This window comes from Chlorocebus sabaeus, chromosome 6 (assembly GCF_047675955.1).
Source record: "Chlorocebus sabaeus isolate Y175 chromosome 6, mChlSab1.0.hap1, whole genome shotgun sequence".
Classification (NCBI taxonomy): Eukaryota; Metazoa; Chordata; class Mammalia; order Primates; family Cercopithecidae; genus Chlorocebus; species Chlorocebus sabaeus.
In genome coordinates this window covers 49,337,549-49,356,134 of record NC_132909.1, presented here as the reverse complement: position 1 = coordinate 49,356,134, position 18,586 = coordinate 49,337,549, and the positions used below count along the sequence as shown (strand labels likewise).

General features: G+C 47.3%; 1 protein-coding gene across 10 annotated transcripts in view; it reads right to left on the bottom strand.

The window, feature by feature from the left end:
- The window catches only part of CACNA1A (calcium voltage-gated channel subunit alpha1 A), a 429,355-nt gene that overhangs the window by 295,266 nt on the left and 115,503 nt on the right, over window positions 1-18,586 (bottom strand). For all 10 annotated transcript variants that reach the window (XM_073016887.1, XM_073016883.1, XM_073016879.1 and 7 more), the window contains one exon: window positions 10,403-10,695. In XM_073016887.1, coding sequence (XP_072872988.1) covers window positions 10,403-10,695 — 293 coding nt within the window. The remainder of the gene's footprint in view (window positions 1-10,402; window positions 10,696-18,586) is intronic.

The window sequence follows — 18,586 nt, the reverse complement described above, 5'->3', positions numbered from 1 at the left end:
TCCACCCACCCATCAAGTCATCTACCAATCTACTTATCCACCCACCTACTCATCCAATCACCCTTCCTTCCTTCCTTCCTTCCTTCCTTCCTTCCTTCCTTCCTTCCTTCCTTCCTTCCTTCCTTCCTTTCCTTCCTTCCTTCTTTCCTTCATCCCATCCATCCATCCACTCATCCATGCATCTGTTTAACCATCCATCCATCTATTCACCCAGCCATCCAACACTAACTGCAGGGGACGCCTCCATCCCCCCTAAACCACAAACATCCAGCTATGATCCATAATTTAAAAGACTGCATTGTGATCAGAAACAGGCCACAAGTCAAAAATTTGCATTCTGACAACTCTTTCAGAGACAACTCAAGTCTCTAAACATTTCTGACAATTCCAATTTGTGTAAGACCCAAACACTCCAAGTCTCTGTAACACCCTCACAGAAGCTAACCTATATTTGCTGCTCTGAAGTATTTGATGTCTTCAAAGATGGTGCCCTTAGGGAGAAGGCAAAGGCTAGAGACAGTATGGTTAGAGGAAGGGGAAGCTGTGGGGAGACTGGAGAGTCTGGCATTGGGGCATAGCAAATGAGAAAAAAAGGAGATTAGAAACATGGAAAAAGGATTGCTGAGAGGTGGGGAAAATCCTGCTTGGGCCTAGGAATCATGGAATTCTAGAATGGACAATCAATGAGACCTTGTGATTGTGTTCTCCTTGGCTTATATATTGGAGCAACCGTGATTGAGCTGATCTTTCAGAAGAATGGGTTAACAATGTAGACACCAAAAATAACAGAGATCAAGGGAGTTGAGAGACTTGGCAAGGAAGAGCAGAATATTAACACTTATGCAGCACCTACTATGTGCCACACGCTATTCTTAGCACTGGGTCAGAGAAGCCCAAATATGGCCACCCACATAAGTCCATCCATCTATCCACTCTTCCATATGTAAACACATGTAGTGATTACTAAGTGTCAGGCACCATTCTAAACATCAGATATATTAAATCATCTAATCCTCCCAGATAGGAGCTATTAGGATCCCCATTGGGACAGACTGGGAAACTGAAGCACAGAACATTTAAGTGACTTGCCCAAGGTCACGCAGTCAGTGACTAGCAGAGCTGGGATTTGAACCCTAGCCACCTAGCTTCAGAATCCATGCTCTCAACTCAACCATGCTGCTTCTCTACAACCATATCAATTGCCAGTGTCTAAACCACAGGTTCTAACTTTCAGAATACAAGAAGGACCAAGAGCTAACTGGTTGACCCAGCCTCTTAGAGAAAATGATAAGTAAACTGCGAAATGGCTTAGCTCCTGCCATAAATGTGGATGAATCTCAGCTGATTCTAAGTGAAGCTAGATTTCCAAGTACACAGACTAAAATTAACACCTTGAATTCATTCATTCAAAATTATTGATTCCTTACAGCAGCATTGTTCATAACAGCAAACAAATGAACAATCCCCCACCCCAAACTGGAAACATCCCAAATGCCCATTGCCCAGGAAAATGAATGAATAAATTATTTGTATTATTACAGAATGAAATATTATATAGCAGAGAAAAGTAAAAGACCAACATTTACACTCAACAACAGAGATGAATCTTAAAAATATACAGTTGAGGGTCGGGCGCAGTGGCTCACGCCTGTAATCCCAGCACTTTGGGAAGCTGAGGCAGGCAGATCACCTGAGGTCGGGAGTTCAAGACCAGTCTGGCCAACATGGTGAAACCCTGTCTCTACTAAAAATACAAAAATTAGCTGGGCATGGTGGCAGGCGCCTGTAATCCCAGCTACTGGGGAGGCTGAGGCAGAAGAATCACTTGAACCTGGGAGGCGGAGGTAGCGGTGAGCCAAGATCGTGCCATTGCACTCCAGCCTGGGCAACAAGAGCAAAATTCCATCTCAAGAAATATATATACATACACAGTTGAGTGGGAGGAAAAAAGTGCAAGTCCCAAAAGATGAAAAAGCTCAGAAACAAGGAAGGTTAAATTTATATTGTTAAAGCTGGGTACGGTGGTGCATACCTATAGTCCCAGCTTCTCGGGAGGCTAAGGCAGGAGGATCCCTTGAGCTTAGGAGGTTGAGACTGTAGTGAGCCATGATCATGCTACTGCAGTCCAGCCTGGGTGACAGAGTGAGACTCTGACTCTAAATAAATAAATAAATAAATAAAATTCATTGAGTTGGCTACTTTACAGGATGATTATACATGCCATGTGCTTTCTGGGTACAGAATCTTTTAATCTTCTTACAATTCCTTGGACATCGGACTACTGTCCCCATTTTACAGAAGAGAAGACTGAGGCTCCACAACTGGGAGCTGGAGCTGAGATTTGCAGCCAGGGTGGCCTGTTCCCAAGCTCTATATGCTTCCCCCTCCATCCAATATCACCTTCCCTCCTCTTTTCCTCCTTACAGCCTCCACTCCTTGTGCTACTAATCAGACAGACACATTCCTATGCAGACGCCACAGCACGCCACAAACACATTTCATTGCAGTGATGGTCAGCATAGCCCTCCCATCCACACACACTATGCCCATCATTCTCAATAAACAAGATAATAAAGATCATGGAGATAAAAGAACATGACAGACTCTGGAAGATCAGAATCCATGTAACCCCACTGCAGGCCAAGTTTTAAGTCTGCCCCAGAGTCTCACTGAAGACAAATCCATCCACTTTTACAAAAAGGTAACAACATCCAGACTTTGCCCTCCTGCAAATGCTGCCTGTATGAAAATACTTTAAAAATCAGTTTAAAATTACATATATTTTTTACACATAGGCCTAAAATGAGAACAGAACTTAACAGCGTGAATATTATTTACTGGCAAGTGGGTGACTAAGTTGGGTTTCCCTCATGACTCCAGACAGGGGACTCTTGAATACTGTTATTTGGAGGCTGGGGCTGGGAGGCTACTCATTTCTAACTGCAGGTGCAGCCTTAGCAACAGGCACCTTCAAGGAAGCCTCACGGCTGCTCCCAGTCTGAACGGCAGATAAAGCCATGTCTGACCGAAGCGAGATGTCAAAACTTGATCCGGACTTAACTCAGGCATTTCCCTTCATAGCTGGAATCTCTCTTGTATTAGCTGCCTTAAAGACGGCTTCTAAAAGCTGCATTCATTCCAATAAAGAGTCTTGGCTTTTCAGAGGGAATAAGTAACTGACTCTCTCCCTTTCTTGGTCAATGGCACCGTCTCTTGCACCACTCTTCTCTCTCAGGTGTTAAGAACTCACCATTAGGGGGATCAGCATCCCAGTTTGCCCAGGACTGTGAGTTTCCAGAGATGCTAAACCCAGGATAGTCCCAGGCAACCCTGGCTGAAGGGTCACCCCACTCAGCTAAGAACTGAGGCCCAGTGGTTTTTGAAACCCAAGTTGCTGTGCCCACCCATCTGGTTCCCTCGCCAGGAATGTTCCTTGTTTTTCCTATTTTTTTAGGGAGTGAGGAGAAGGAAGACCAAAGTTTGGAAGGGGAGGGGAGGTACCTAAATTCTAACCCAAAAGTTGAGTGAAGTTCTTCTGTCGAGTTTGCAGTGGACACCTGGGGTGGCCATCCTGGGCTGGACTCTCGACCAGCCCCAAAGGAAGAGACAGGGTGTGGAAGAGATGAAAAGGGAAGCTAATTATATACTTTAAAACTGCCTCACCTTGTCACCCACAGAGGGAGGGAGGGACCAAAGGAGGAAAGAGAATTAATTTTATCTTAGACCCAAGGGAATAGAAAAATGGGTCAAGTGGCCATGAATTTTTTTCCCTCTGAAAGCTTCCAGAGAGAACAGAGAATGCAAAATGTCCAAAGGTGGCTTTAAAGAGTGCCACACTCAGGTTAATCAATGCACACTGGCCAGTCGTTGGTGGTGGTGGGGGGAGGGGTGGCGCTTCGCTCGCATTCCTACCCAGAAAGCCTCGTTTCTAGCCAAAGTTTCCAAAAAAAGAACACTGGAAACAAAATGACTCCCTGGTATTACGGCTCTTACATTTTGGGGTTTTTCTCTACGCTGGAGACTGTGCTGGCCATTTTTCACGCACGACCCCATTTAATCTCCTGAGAGCCCTCCAAGGGAGATGCTACTAGAAGGAATATCCTCATCATGCATGTCAAGAAACTGAGGCTCTGGTGCCCAAGATAACATGGCTGGTGAATAATATGAACCTAGGCCAGTCTGACCCAGAGTCTGGAGTGTTTTCCCTCTCCTCTCTGCCCTCTTTCAGGGCAGGCACCATCCGGCCCTTTTCTCAGGAGCTGAGCTGGCATTCTCGGAAATGCGTTACTGCACGGCTCTTAGGCTCTGATCATCTCTGGATGGCGTCCACCTTCCCGGCGGTGCTTTTTATTGCTGAGAAAGTGTATATATGTGCTTGCTACTGGGGGGGAAACAGGGAGGGGGTAACACAAGCCCTACGCACCCAACAGATGCCTCCCACTCCAAGTCCCCGAAAAAAGACTTCATTCTCAAGGGGCCACTGCATCCAATCTACTCAAGCACTAACATTGCAGAAACCTCCATTGGTCTGATCATCTCATGGACAGTCTCTCAAACCCCTGCACCTAAAACCCACCAAAATGCTAAAACGTTGGCACAAGGGTAGATCAGATGTTGTACAATTTAGTTAATGGATGAAGACAGGCTCTTTTTCTCATTCACTCAGCAAACGTTTATGGGGTGCCCGCTTTGTCCCGCACACTGGGGTTGCAGTGGTGAAGAACAGGGTAAAGATCACAGATCTCACAGCCTCAGAGCTTGACTTTTTCCTGGGGAATGGTAGAACTACCAGGGAGGGGTGGAACCCCATCCAAGAGACCCCCTTCTCTCTCTCTCTCTCTAGTGCAGGCACATAGCTTTGGATGACATCCTTAATCTTTCTTATTTCTCTGACTGGGATTTAACACTACTACTTCCACTGCTTTCCATAGATCCACATCCCTAATCCTAAGCCATCGAGGCCAGATACGCTTTGGAGTTCAGAACCCAGGGCTTTTAGAGGCATCGCAAAGTCGGGAATGTAAAATGGTACAACCACTTAGGAAAACAGTTTGAGAGCCTTTTATAAAATTAAACATACACCTACCACACAACTCAGCAATCTCACTCCTGGGTTAATTTACCCAAGAGAAATGAAATGTATGAAATGAAATGTTCCCACTAAAACCCGTACGCCAATGTTTATAGCAGCTCTATTCATAATCATCGAAACTGGAAGCGTTCCAATGTCCTTCGGCTGGGAAGCAAACTCTGGTCCATCCATATCATGGAATCCTGCTCAACACCAAAAAGGAAGGCGCTAGTGTCACAGGCAACAGCATGAATGAATCTCAAAGTCTGAGTAAAAGAAGCCACACTCAAAAGGCTACATACTGTGAGATTCTATTTCTACGACCTTCCGTAAAAGGCAAAGCTGTAGGGATGGAGAACAGATCAGAGCTTGAAGGGGCTGGGGAAGTGGGGTGCTGACTCAAGGGGGACACTATGGGGGTATTTTAGGGTTGACAAAACTGTTCCATATCTTGATTTGGGTAGTGGCTACAACTACATCCATTTGTCAAAACTCGCAGACCAGTATGTCAAAAGGGTGAATTTTGCTACAAATAAATTATACCTCAATAAACTTTTTTTTTTTTTTTTGAGACGGAGTCTCACTCTATTGACCAGGCTGGAGTGCAATGGTGCGATCTTGGCTCACTGCAACCTCTGCCTCCCAGGTTCAAGCGATTCTCCTGCCTCAGCCTCCTGAGTAGCTGGGATTGTAGACGCACACCACCACACCTGGCTAATTTTTATATTTTTAGTAGAGACAGGGTTTCACCATGTTGGCCAGGCTGGTCTCGAACTCCCGACCTCCTGATCCACTGGCCTCAGCCTCCCAAAGGGCTGGGATTATAGGCGTGAATCATCAGACCTGGCCCCTATAAACCTGATTTTTAAGGAAAAGAAAAATGATAACAAAATGTCTCTATGATCTAACCTGGATACTCCAACCCCAGCCCATGAACTTGCTACATGGGGAATCCTAGAAGCTAAGTTAGAAAAGTGGAATCCCAGACCCCACCCAAACCCTGCTGGACCAGAAACATCCTGTTAACAAGTCGATCTCCATGCATCTGAAAGTCTGACAGGACTACAATGCAGACCTCACAGTCAGGAGCTGAAGCAGCACCTCATCATCAAGCACATCTAACATTTCTCCTGCAAAACATACTCAAATGCACACCAAGTGGAATGAATGAAAACTGTAAATTAAGACTTCAAACTGAAGTCAGTTCAGGTTAGGTTTTATCTCTATATGAGTTTGTCTTTTGGTTTTTGGAGCTTTTTGGATTGGGGAATTGTGGATGAGAAATTGCACCCTTTTTGAAAATACTCCCAGTGGAAGAATCATGCTAAATTTTACTTTGCAGAATTTTGCTCCTCTGGAAATACCAGCCAAGCCGGTCTAGAGCAAGGATCATGCAAGGGACACCATCCTGCCCTCTACAACAGTACCTTCTAGAACATTCTATCTCTCAGGACAGACCAAGAGTCTGATAACCTGCTCCTATGTATCCCAGCACTTCTCATGCAGAAAGTTTCTCTTTAGAGAGCTTTTCTTTAAAAAAAAAAAAAAAAAGAGAGAGAGAGGAGTGCCAATCAGCCAATGTCCACAGATGTCAAAGTGATGTCACCTGATGTCAATGTGACTTTAGGTGTCTTGTTAAGATTTCTGCAAACCGGATGAAAAGCTGGAATTCTACATGTAATTCAAGAGACTCTGCGTGATAAAACACAGACCTGCTTCCAGTGTTCCTGCAATGGCCTGAGTTTCTACATTATATTCAGTGGCAGACCTGGTGGCTCAGGGAGGGCTGGAAAGATGACATTCACCTTGGCACTTGGTAGAAGGAGTGAGTGGCATTAAGTGCGGAGGGAACTCTAGGAAGGTTGACAGATGCTCCTTTTTGAGCTGACAGATCTGAGCTCTTCACCAATCATCAGAGACCCTCATGGCCCTATTTGAATCACAATTCCAATCAATGCAAACATGAAACCAAGGTATGCGGTCAAGACGGCTTGCTGCCTGGCATGAGAAAAACACAGTAACGTAAATCTGAACATCAAAGACTTCCATTTGAGTTTTCTCACTTAGGAAAAGGGGAAAAATGAAATAAATGAGGATTCTTAATTCGCATTGATGGCTTCAAGTTTGACCCACTGAGGGATGAAAGAGGAAGAAATCATAGTGACAAATTGCCCTGAGTGTGGAGAAAGCAAGACTGCATCCTTCACCAGTGTACCATGCCGGAATTTGCATTCGGAAGTACCACTCTTAGGCCCTGTGAGCCTACAGCCAAGTTCGTGGATCATTCACTCACTTCTCTTCCACAAGACAGGGAGGAACCTGCTTTCCATATCGACCTGCAACCCTTAGTCAACACCATTTCGAAATACGCATCCCACGACACACGCATCAAAAAGTAGCAGGGATGATTTCACTCCTATCCAAGAGAACTGTGGAAAAAAATAATAAAAGACACAAGAATGTTCCCAATGACACAAACAGAAAAGACACAAATGCCCATCAACAGTAGAACGGATAGACTGTGGCAGAGTCACACACACAGATGTGAGCAAAAGAAGACAGCGGCAAAAGAACGTACTGTGTGACTCCATTTACATGATGTTTCAAACAGGCAAAATGAATCTTAGAAGTCAGGTGAGCAGTACCCTTGTTGGGGGAGCGACTAGGAGGTGGTATAGGGAGGGGGACTTCCAGGGCACTGATCAGGACCTGGCTGCTGGATGCGTGGGTGTGTTCATTTTGTAAAAATCTATGAATCTGAATATATGTACTTGCCTGTACGTATATTACTTTATTCTAGAAGTTCAGAATAAGTACCTACACACATTTTTTTTTCCACTCTCAGGATATGCTTAAACTTCTTTTTTCATGGTAGAAATATTTGGATAAAAAAGTAAAATGTTCTGCCCTGGTATCGTGACTCTGACATTCCACGTGGTGTTTCTCTTTACACTGGCCTGAATTCTTTTATTCACTACCTTCCCCTCCAGGTCTCTGTCCATCCCCTCTCATCTCCAACCCTCCCACCCACCCCGCCACCGCCCTCCGCTCCATCCAGGACAGAGAAAGCTCAGTCCTGGACGCCCCAGCTCGATGACAGATTGTGGGGTGGGCAGTTTTCCCTTCCAGAATAGGGCTGTATAATGTGTTTGTTACCTCGGGCCAAAGAGAACAAAAACAGCGTGCAGAGAACAAAATGCACAAACTCATCATAAGTGCAGGAAAGCCCTGGGCGAGCTGGCCAAAGAATAGATGAAGCGGCAAGCAAAACTCGCAATTCACCTGCCTCCCTCTCCCACGATTCCCCCTTCCGAGGGGCCGCTGCAATCCCCTTCTCCCCCTACAGCCCTCCAATCTGCAGGATTCAGGCTGGACAGAGGTAAGCTGAGGACACAGCAGAAGGGCTCCCCACCTCCTTCCTTTCCTCTTAGAAGTCTCCAAATCCAGGCTCCAGAAGGCGATCTAAAGCCATTTTCAATGAGGAAACCTGTGAGCCGAGCAAAGCCCTCTCACTCCTGGAGCTAACTGGGTGTGCATGCATGAATACCCTGCCCTCCTGCAAGGCATTCCCACCCCTCACTCTGTTGATGGCCAGAGTAATTACACCACCCCTGAGCACTTCAGTGGGCCTGGGATGGGGAGGAATTGCTAATCTTAAGAACCAGGCTCTTCAACCAGGCTGAAACTTAGGAAGCAAAGACCTGGTCCCCTGCCTTGGGCACCAACGGAGATGGCATCGTAGTTAGAGGTATGCTTCCCTCAAAAGCGCCTCTGCTGAACTTCTTAATTTTCCCCACCCTCAAAGTAGACCACTCACACACTCCAAAACCTCAGTGCCCTCTGTTGCAATCCCAGCACCCAGGGTCCAAGAGCCAGGCTCAAATTTGAACTCCCCTGAAGTGAGTCCCCCTACCACCCGCCATGCTCCTCAAACAGCAACCCCCGGGGACCACACAGGGCCCAGCCCCGTTGAGTCTGTAACTGCAAAAACACGCACAAAAGGGATGGGGGACTCATCCCTGAGCCCCAGGGATCCATTCAGCCGGTTCATTTTTACACGGAGGGCAATGGGTTGGAACCGAACGGAGAAGCAGCACATCTGGGCATGGCATGGTGGCCAGCGAGCCTGGGCAGCAGGGTGTGTCCCCCCTCCTGGAATCTGGGTCATGCTTAGATAACTGCTAGAAAGCCCGACTAATTACCCACCCTTGCCTGCCTACATCTCAATAGATGTTAAGCCCTCCTCAAGGTTTATTTCAAGCAGGCAGGGATTTAAAGAAACACAGAAGATCTGCATTTTGATAGCATCTCCACAGACGAAAATGTGGACTTCACCTTTTTCCTCTGGATCTTTGATTTAAAAAAAAAAAAAAAAAAAAAAAAAAAGTAAAGGCATTTACCTACCTAAGATGTCCACATGGGTGTTGATTCTCCTGGTGTTCCCTCTCGGCTACTTGGGGTAGGAAAAGCTGGACATGGTGGTCTAGAATGGACCCACCACCTCATTTGCTCTTGCTCTTTCTTATTGAAAGTGTCCAGACCAGGTCTCCCCAGGCCAGGGGCCCAGATAAAGCAAATGGGCTCTCTTTCTCTACACCCCCAAAGATGATGAGCTTCCCCAATCAGCGGTTAAAGGCAATGGGACCTACACACATGAGGGAGACATAAGCGGCCCCCAGCCCATCACTACCCGCTCCAGATCGGACCAGCGGCCCACCCCGGGGCATTCACTCCGGCCTCCGGCCAGTGCTGGCTTCTCAGTGTGAAGGCCACATGGACTCTCTCTTGCTCTTAGCCCTGGGAGCCCCCAAGCGCCCTGCCCTGAAAGTGCGGCGGCCCCCCACCTTGGAGAAAGCAGGAGTGGAGAGGCTGTCCAGCTTCCCCTGCGTGGACTCCAGTGAGGGACGGCCAAGAAAACCCAACCAAGGCCCCCATCATTCCCCTACCCTGCCCAGAAGCGCCCAGGCCCGAGCTCGCTCCAAGCTCATTCCGTAGAACTCCGAACCCTCCGGACCTGGCTCGAAAGGCCCCTGCACGACCCCAGGCCCCAGATCTCATTCTAGAGTCGGTCCTTGGGAAGGATCCACTCTCCGCTGGCCCCCGCAAGCCCCCCACAAACCCATTCCCAAGCCTCCAGGATAGCTCAACCCAGCTCGAGGTGGAGAGATTCTTTCACACTCCTCCCGGGGCCCCCTCTCCCAGCCCCTGGAAGACCCCCTCCTCCTCCCCACCTCCCATCAACCCCCGGGTCTCTCTCCCAGCCTGGAAGAGGGGAGGCGGAGGGAGGAGGGGGAGGCGCAGCCGCTGCCGGGGTTCGGGCAAAAGGATATGGCCATTCGGTGATCTTTTTGGCGTATTTTCTCACCACGTTGTCTTCACTGAAGAGGAAGAGAGACCGGTTAACCGTGAGGCAGTTCTGTCGGACGGGGATGGGGTTGTAGAGTGCCATGGTCCGCGCTCTCTGCGCCATTGACTGCTTGTACATCCTTTGCGCCCCGGGCTGCCCGCCCTGCCGGCTGCCCCCGGCTCCTCGCCCGCCTCCGGCGCCCACGACCACCCCGGCGGCTGCCCCGGAGCCTCCTCCCCCGTAGCGGGCCGGCATCTCGTCTCCGAAGCGGGCCATTCTGCAAAGAGCAAAGGGCTCCGGGTTACGCTGCGGCGAACGATGCGGAAGACGCCGCCGCCGCCGCCGCCGCTGATGCTGAGGCTGCCGGGGCTGGGAGCGCGGCGGCTGGAGCTACGACTGCGGAGACGCTCCACGGCCCAGCCCATCGGGCGGCGGCGGCTCGGCGCCTCGGGTCGGGGGCTCAGAAGGCGGCTGCCCGGGCCGAGCCGGGGATAGCAGCTCGGGACATCTTCCTGGCTGACCCCGGAGAAGGAGGGGCGGGAGGAGGGTGCGGGGGCGGGGCGCGGGGGCCCGGGGAGGAGGGGGGAGGGGAGAGAGAAGCGAGGCAAAAAATAACCGAGGAAGGAATCCAGGCAATCCCCAGTCCACCCACTCCGGAAAAAAAAAAAAAAAAAAAAAAAAGACAGTTAAAAAAAAAAAAAACACCCAACGCACACCCCCTTTAAGAAGCGAACGGTTTGCAAAGGACGCCCCCCCGGGACGCAGTGGAAGCTTCAAATTCCTCCGAGGTCCAGGTCAGGCTGGCATCTTGCAAAAGGAGTGCGCTCGGCCCATTAAAAAAATATATTTATTTATTTATTTATTTATTTAAAAATAAAGAAAGAAAAAACCCAGGTCTTTGCTGGGTGGGGAGGGCAGCAAAAAAAAAAAAAAAAAAAAAAAAATTTAACTCCCCTTCTGTTTTGCTGGAGTTCCTAGACCTTAAAAATGCTGAAAGATCGGTAGCTCCAAAAATAAAATAAAATAAAAATAAAGAAGATGAAAGGGAAGGGTAAGAGGGGGGAGGGGGAGTAAGACGCTCCAGAGGATTCCTAAGGAGTCTTCACACCGCAGGGTCCAGGTTTAAGAAAAAAAAAAAAAAAATTTCTTCCTGAATCACCAGCGGCTGCCTCTTTTGCTCCCGGAGGAAGTGTGTGTGTGTGTGCGCACAGCGTTTCGCTCAATGGTGCCTCATCTTGGGGTTAAATTGCAGCAGTGAAATCCTGAAAATTCCCAACAGGGGGAAAAGAGAGAGAGAGGTATGCGCCCTCCGCTTAGCCACTCAATAGCTGCCCCTGGATGCTGCAATGCCCCTCCACCCTCCAAATCCCTCCACCTCCTCCTTCTCTAGGTTTTGCTAAAATAAGACTGGTGTGGAGGTTTGCGGGTAGAAGAAGGTAAAGAGGGGGAAAAAAAAAATGGGCGCAAAGGTCTGAACCACTGGCCAGCAAGCGGAAAAGGGGAGCAGTTGATGAGTTTAACAGCAGAAGGACCCACCCAGAGTGTCAACACATGAGGGCCCGCGACCAATCGTGGAGGCGCGGGGGGACCGGGCTCAGCGGAGTTTGTGGGGGAGAGAGGGGAGCGCCTCATGGTTGGGAGGCAGGAAGGGGGAATTGGGGTGCTTCCTCCTCCCCTGGGAGAAAAGCCTGTTTTCCACCCGGTTCCATTTAGGTTGCAGACAACCGGACGCTCCCCAGCATCTTGCAAGGAGAAGGCAGGATGGAGGCAGGAAAAAAACTTAAAAGACAGAAAAGAGAAGGGGATTTGTATCTAGAGGTGCGATTCGTCAGTCTCTAAACAAATTTACTCTGTTTAGCAAAAGACCATTTTTGAAAGCAGAGAGAGTGGTTTGGGGTTACTTCTGTGAACGTTTCAAATCACAGAGACTCCTGCAAGTTGGAATTAAGGGTTTATTCTACCTTGGAGACCCCAGAGGTGACAAGTCTGAACTCCTGGGAGGAAATAATTAACCAGGTCCTAGTTGGCTGGATAGGGGTTCTGGGTAGTATAGTTTGCTTGGTACCTCACGTGTCTCCAGAACCACTGTGATTAGTTCCCATTCTGCTTTTTCATGTGGTGAAATTCAATAAGCACACAGAAAAATGCATAAAACATAAAGGTAACGGGGTTAAGAAATTGAACTGAAATGAACACTCATGAAACCAAGTCTAGGGGTAGAAATGGAACATCACCACCTCTGCAGAACCCCCTTCTCCAACACGCTTACACAGCCCCTTATTCCAGCAATAATTTCTACCTGACTTTATGGTATTCATATCTTCCTTTAAAAATAAAAAAAGTGCCGGGCGCAGTGGCTCACGCCTGTAATCCCAGCACTTTGGGAGGCCGAGACGGGCGGATCACGACGTCAGGAGATCGAGACCATCCTGGCTAACACGGTGAAATCCCGTCTCTACTAAAAAATACAAAAAACTAGCCGGGCGAGGTGGCGAGCGCCTGTAGTCCCAGCTACTCTGGAGGCTGAGGCAGGAGAATGGCGTAAACCCGGGAGGCGGAGCTTGCAGTGAGCTGAGATCTGGCCACTGCACTCCAGCCTGGGCGACAGAGCCAGACTCCGTCTCAAAAAAAAAAAATAAAAATAAAAATAAAAATAAAATAAAAATAAAAAAAGTTTGACTACCTTATTATGCATTCCTAACCAATACAATTTTACTTTGCTTCTTTTGGGCTTTTATATAAATGGAATAATCATATAGTATGTATTCTACAGTTTCTTGTTTATTTGCTTCAACATTATGTCTTTAAGATTCATCTGGCAGGGCACGGTGTCTACGTCTGTAATCCCAGCACTTTGGGAGGCAGAGGCCTATGAGGATTGCTTGATGCCAGGGGTTTGAAACAAGCCTGGGCAATATAGCAAGACCCTGTCTCTCCAAAAGCCTTTTTAAAAATAAAAATTAACCAGGCATGGTGATGGGAACCTGTAGACCCAGCTACTTAGGAGGCTGAGATGAGAAGATCCCTTGAGTCCAGGAGATCTGAGGTTGCAGTGAACCAAGATCAAACCGCTGCCCTCCAGGCTGGGCAACAAAGTGAGACTCTGTCAAACACACACACACACACACGCACAAAAGATTTATACATCCTAATCTGTTAGAAAAATTCACCTGTTTGTTGTCACACGTGGCTGTAAGTTATTCACTTTCACTGCTGTATAGTATTTCATCGAGAGAATATGCCACTATTTGTTTATCCATCATCTTGTTGATAGGAATCTGTTTTGTTTTTTTTTTTTTTTTTCCAGTTGGGGCTATTAAACATTACTGCCTCAAATACCTTTGGTGCAGATAAGAATGCATATCTCTAGGAATAGCCTTAGGTGTGGAATTTCTGGAACCACAGGGTATTCGTGTCTTCGAGCTTATAAGATGTCACCAAACTGTCTTCCAAATTGAACGTACCAAGAAACATTGAATTTTCATGGAGCTTGTATAGGCAGAAAGGCCAAACGGAGAGGAAGGGGGAAAGGATGAAAAAGGCAAATATTCTTTCAAGCCTTAGCTAGTTGAATCCTAGTTAATTCCCTTCCCCCCTCGCCCCCACACGCACACATATCAGTATTCAGGTTCTTTTGGAACACTCTGGAAAGATGATATGTCTTTATATAAAGTCCCTGTTCTGTGCCAATGCACCAACTTTTACACATTGCCCCATAACACTTACAAGATTTTCTAACTTGTCAAGATATGGATGAAATGATTAAACCAAGAGTGACTGGAATTGCAAGGAGATAGAATTGTGTGGGATTCAGGGAGAAGGAGGGGCTGTGAAGGTGCTCACCAAATATCAGTGATTTTTGTACTTGACATTGCTTCAGATATCAAAGGTGAACAGCAACTAATATGAAACAAGAGGCAAGCCCACGTGCTCAGATGTTAAGAGCCAGTCATACGAGAGGGCTGCACTGTCCGAGTTGAACTTCCAACTTGTTTTGATGGACCTCTCTGAGAAGATTATTCAGTTTTAGAGCAGGAGCATTACCTGCATAGATCTGTGAAGACCCCAGAGTTTTTCAGGAAAGAGTGACAGCTCCCTGATGGAGTTCCTGCCCGGGTAAAGTTTCCACTGAGTCTTCGCAGCAGCCCCATGGAAGAGATGCAAACCCTGAGGGTGAGAGAGACTTAAAAACTTTCCCAAGGTCACTAACGTGGATCTGAAACCATTTCGGACTCTTGCATTCTGTTGGACAGAGGGGAATTTGGTACAACCATTTTGGAAAACTGTTGGCCGGGTGTGGTGGCTCACATCTGTAATCCTAGTATTTTGGGGGGCAGAGGAAGGAGGATCACTGGAGCCCAGGAGTTTGAGAGCAGCCTGGGCAACATAGTGAGACCCTGCCTCTACAAAAGGATGGAAGGAAGGAAGGAAGAAAGGAAGGAAGGAAGGAAGGAAGGAAGGAAGGAAGGAAGGAAGGAAGGAAGGAAGGAAGGAAGGAGGGAGAGAAGGAGGGAGGGAGGAAGGAGGGAGGAAGGAGGGAGGGGGAGGGAGGGGGGAAGGAGGAGGAGGGAAAGAAAAGAAAGAAAGAAAGAGAGAGAGAGAAAGAAAGAAAAAGAGAGAGAAAGAAAGAAAGTCAGGAAAGAAATGTATTAGTTGAGCATGGTGGTGCATGCCTGTAGTCCCAGCTACTGAGGAGGCCAAAGTGGGAGGATTGTGTGAGCCCAGAAGGTTAGGCTGCAATGAGCCAAGATCATGCACACCAGTCTGGGAGACAGCCAAGTCTCAAAAAACAAACAACAACAACAACAAAAAAAAACCCACATAAAAAGAAAAACTTTTTGGTCATTTCTATTAACGTGGCCATTTGAATATCCTATGACCCAACAATGTCACTCCTGGAGGAGTGAGGAATGAGGATATATATCCAGGAGGAATGAGGATATATGGATATATGCACTAGAATGTGTGGCACTATTCATACTTGCTAAAAGTTGGAAATTTCCCAAATACCATAATGGATAAATACACTGTAGAACATGGAGTTTTATGCAGCAATAAGAAAGGACAATATGGAGCTACACACAGGTGCATGGACGAATTTTATAAACTCCATACTGAACCAAAGAAGCCAGACACAGAATAGAACATGGTGTATAATTCCTGTTAAATAAAGTTTTTTTAAAAAATGGTGCGCACCTGCAGTCCCAGCTATCCTGATTCCCAGCTACTCTGGAGGTCAAGGCAAGGAGGATGGCTTGAGCCCAGGAATTCGAGGCTTGCAGTGAGCTACGTGATCTGTGCTCCAGCCTGGGTGACAAAGCGAGACCCAATCGCTTCTTTTAAACAATTAAATTAATTAATTAATTAATAATAACATTCAAAAATGGGCAACACTGATCGCCTTTAGAAGTCAAAGGAGTAGTCACTTTGAGGGTAAAGGGATACCTTCTGGAAGCATCTCCGTCTGGGTGACAGTGGCATGGGTGTGCTCACTTTGTAAGTTTTGTTCATTTTGTACCTTTTCACTGAGCTACACGCAATTGATGTGTGCAGTTTTGTGTGTGCTGCATACTTTCATAAAAAAATATTTGTAGGCTGGGCATGGTGGCTGAAGCCTATAATCCCAGCACTTTGGGAGGCCAAGGTGAGTGGATCACCTGAGACCAGGAGTTCGAGACCAGCCTGGCCAACATGGTAAAACCCTGACTCAACTAAAAATACAAAAATTAGCCGGGCCTGGTGGTGCACGCCTGTAATCCCAGCTACTCGGGAGGCTGAGGCAAGAGAATCGCTGGAATCTGGGAGGCGGAGGTTGCAGTGAGCTGAGATCATACCACTGCACTCCAGCCTGGGAGACAGAGCGAGACTCCATCTCAAAAAAAAAAAAAAAAACGAAAAAACAAATTCATGATGCTCCTGAAATACAGCCCACGCAGCACCACTTGTCATGGTGATTTGTGATCATTCTCTTTGCACACTTTGGCCAAGAAGCCCCTATACAACAAAATCAGGCATCTTTACTGGAGGATAAAGAACAGTCCTCCAGGATGCCCCAAACCGTGCCTAGACAGCAGAGAAGCTGGCTGCGTGCAGAACCGCCTGCAAAGTGTTGTAAACATTCATATTCCTGAGCCATCCCCCACTCTCTCTTATTTATTCAGCATTTCCCTGGGGTATAGCCAGTGTTGGCAACCACGGCTCTGGAAGGGGGCAAACTCACCATCTCTTTCTTGGCATTCTCTAGGGTTATCAATGGAGGTGCTGTTGGCATTTTCGGTGCAACATTTGTTGCTCTTCAGGGCTGTTCTGTGCATTGCGGATTGTTTAGCCTTCTTGGCAAATGCCCATTAAATGTCAGTAGCATCCCTAGTCATGTGATAACCAGACATATCCATATACATTTCCAAATGCCTCCTCTCACCTGCCATCAAGGTGACAGAAGAGTCTACACTTTCCTCTCACCAAATGGCATTTCCAAAGTTTGCCTCACTATAAAGTTTGGAATGCTGAGGTTCCCCTCTCCTTCCTAGGAATCTTCTCAAGTCCTTCAACCCCCAATTGCTCAATAACTCTCTTCCAGAAAGAACTCAACTCATTTACTATAAAGTGTGGCAGGGCTCCATGTGCATTACCTTTATAGATTCACTTTGCAGAGATAACATTTCTGTAGCCAAAGGAATGAATCTCTAATACCGGAATCTTACCTATCACCTAGCAAATGGGAATGGATGGGCAAGAAATCATCACAGCCCCCTCAAATGACTACAGTAGGTAGTTCCCAGACCCCTACTAATACAAATTACTAATGTTGACCAGGTAGAGAGATTTAGAATGCTATTAGCATTGCAGACAGAAGCAGTTTAACAGCAGGCAGCCAGAAACCAGTCCCAACCATTGGTTCTAATCTTTAACACCTCTACCAGCTAGAGGTTTAATTTATCAATCATCAGCAGCATTACCATACCAGCTTTGAGAATGTTATTCAGTTGAACAGGGCTAGGATCTTTGAAATAAATGCCCCAAATAAATAACGGCAAATCGCATTCATCTGACTGCTAAAACAATTATCAGCAAATCTAGTCACGTTGAGTTGCAAAAATGGATCGGCCAAAAGACATTTGGTCTCTGCCTTCTGGTCCGGATACCCGTGGGGAATGAGTATCAAGATCTTTGGGAGGTGGAGGATAAAAATGACAAAGCCAAATTTGATCATCCAGACGTCTGCAGGTCATGATGTAGGCACCCGAGAGTGAATTCAGAGATGGAATGTGGCTGTCACTTTGGGCATTACATTGCACAGTAGCATGTGCCCTGCAAGCTTCCAAAAACGAAGGAGGCAAAGACTAATTCTGGACACAGACCTGGGTTCAAATCCTAGCTCTCGAAATTCTTAGTAGTGTGCATTTGGAAAGGCGCTTCCCCTCTCTCGACTTCAGCTTCCTCAATAACATGAAGACAAGACTCCTTCCCCTACAGGTTCCTGTAGGGATGAATTAAGATCAAGCAGAGGACAGGTGCGGTGGCTCATGACCATAATCCCGGCACTTTGGGAGGCTGAGGTGGGTGCATCACTTGAGCCTAGGAGTTCGAGACCAGCCTGGGCAGCATGGTGAAACCCCGTATCTACTAAAAAATACAAAAATTATCCGGGCATGGTAGCACATGCCTGTAGTCCCAGCTACTCAGCTACTCAGGAGGCTGAGGTGGGAGGATCACCTGAGCCTGGAAGGTTGAGGCTGCAGTGAGCTGTGATCATGTCACTGCATTCTAGCCTAGGTGATGGGGTAAGACCCTGTCTCAAAAAGAAAATAAACAAACAAACAAACAAAAATCAAGCAGATAAGCCCTCAGCATAATGACTAGCATCCATATGATGATGATGATGATGATGATGATTATTTTTTTTTTTGAGACAGAGTCTTGCTCTGTCACCCAGGCTAGAGTGCAGTGGCGCGATCTCGGCTTACTGCCAGCTTCGCCTCCTGGGTTCATGCCATTCCCTGCCTCAGCCTTCCGAGTAGCTGGGACTACAGGCGCCCGCCACCACGCCCGGCTAATTTTTTTTGTATTTTTAGTAGAGATGGGGTTTCACTGTGTTCGCCAGGATGGTCTCGATCTCCTGAACTCATAATCCGCCCGCCTCAGCCTCCCAAAGTGCTGGGATTACA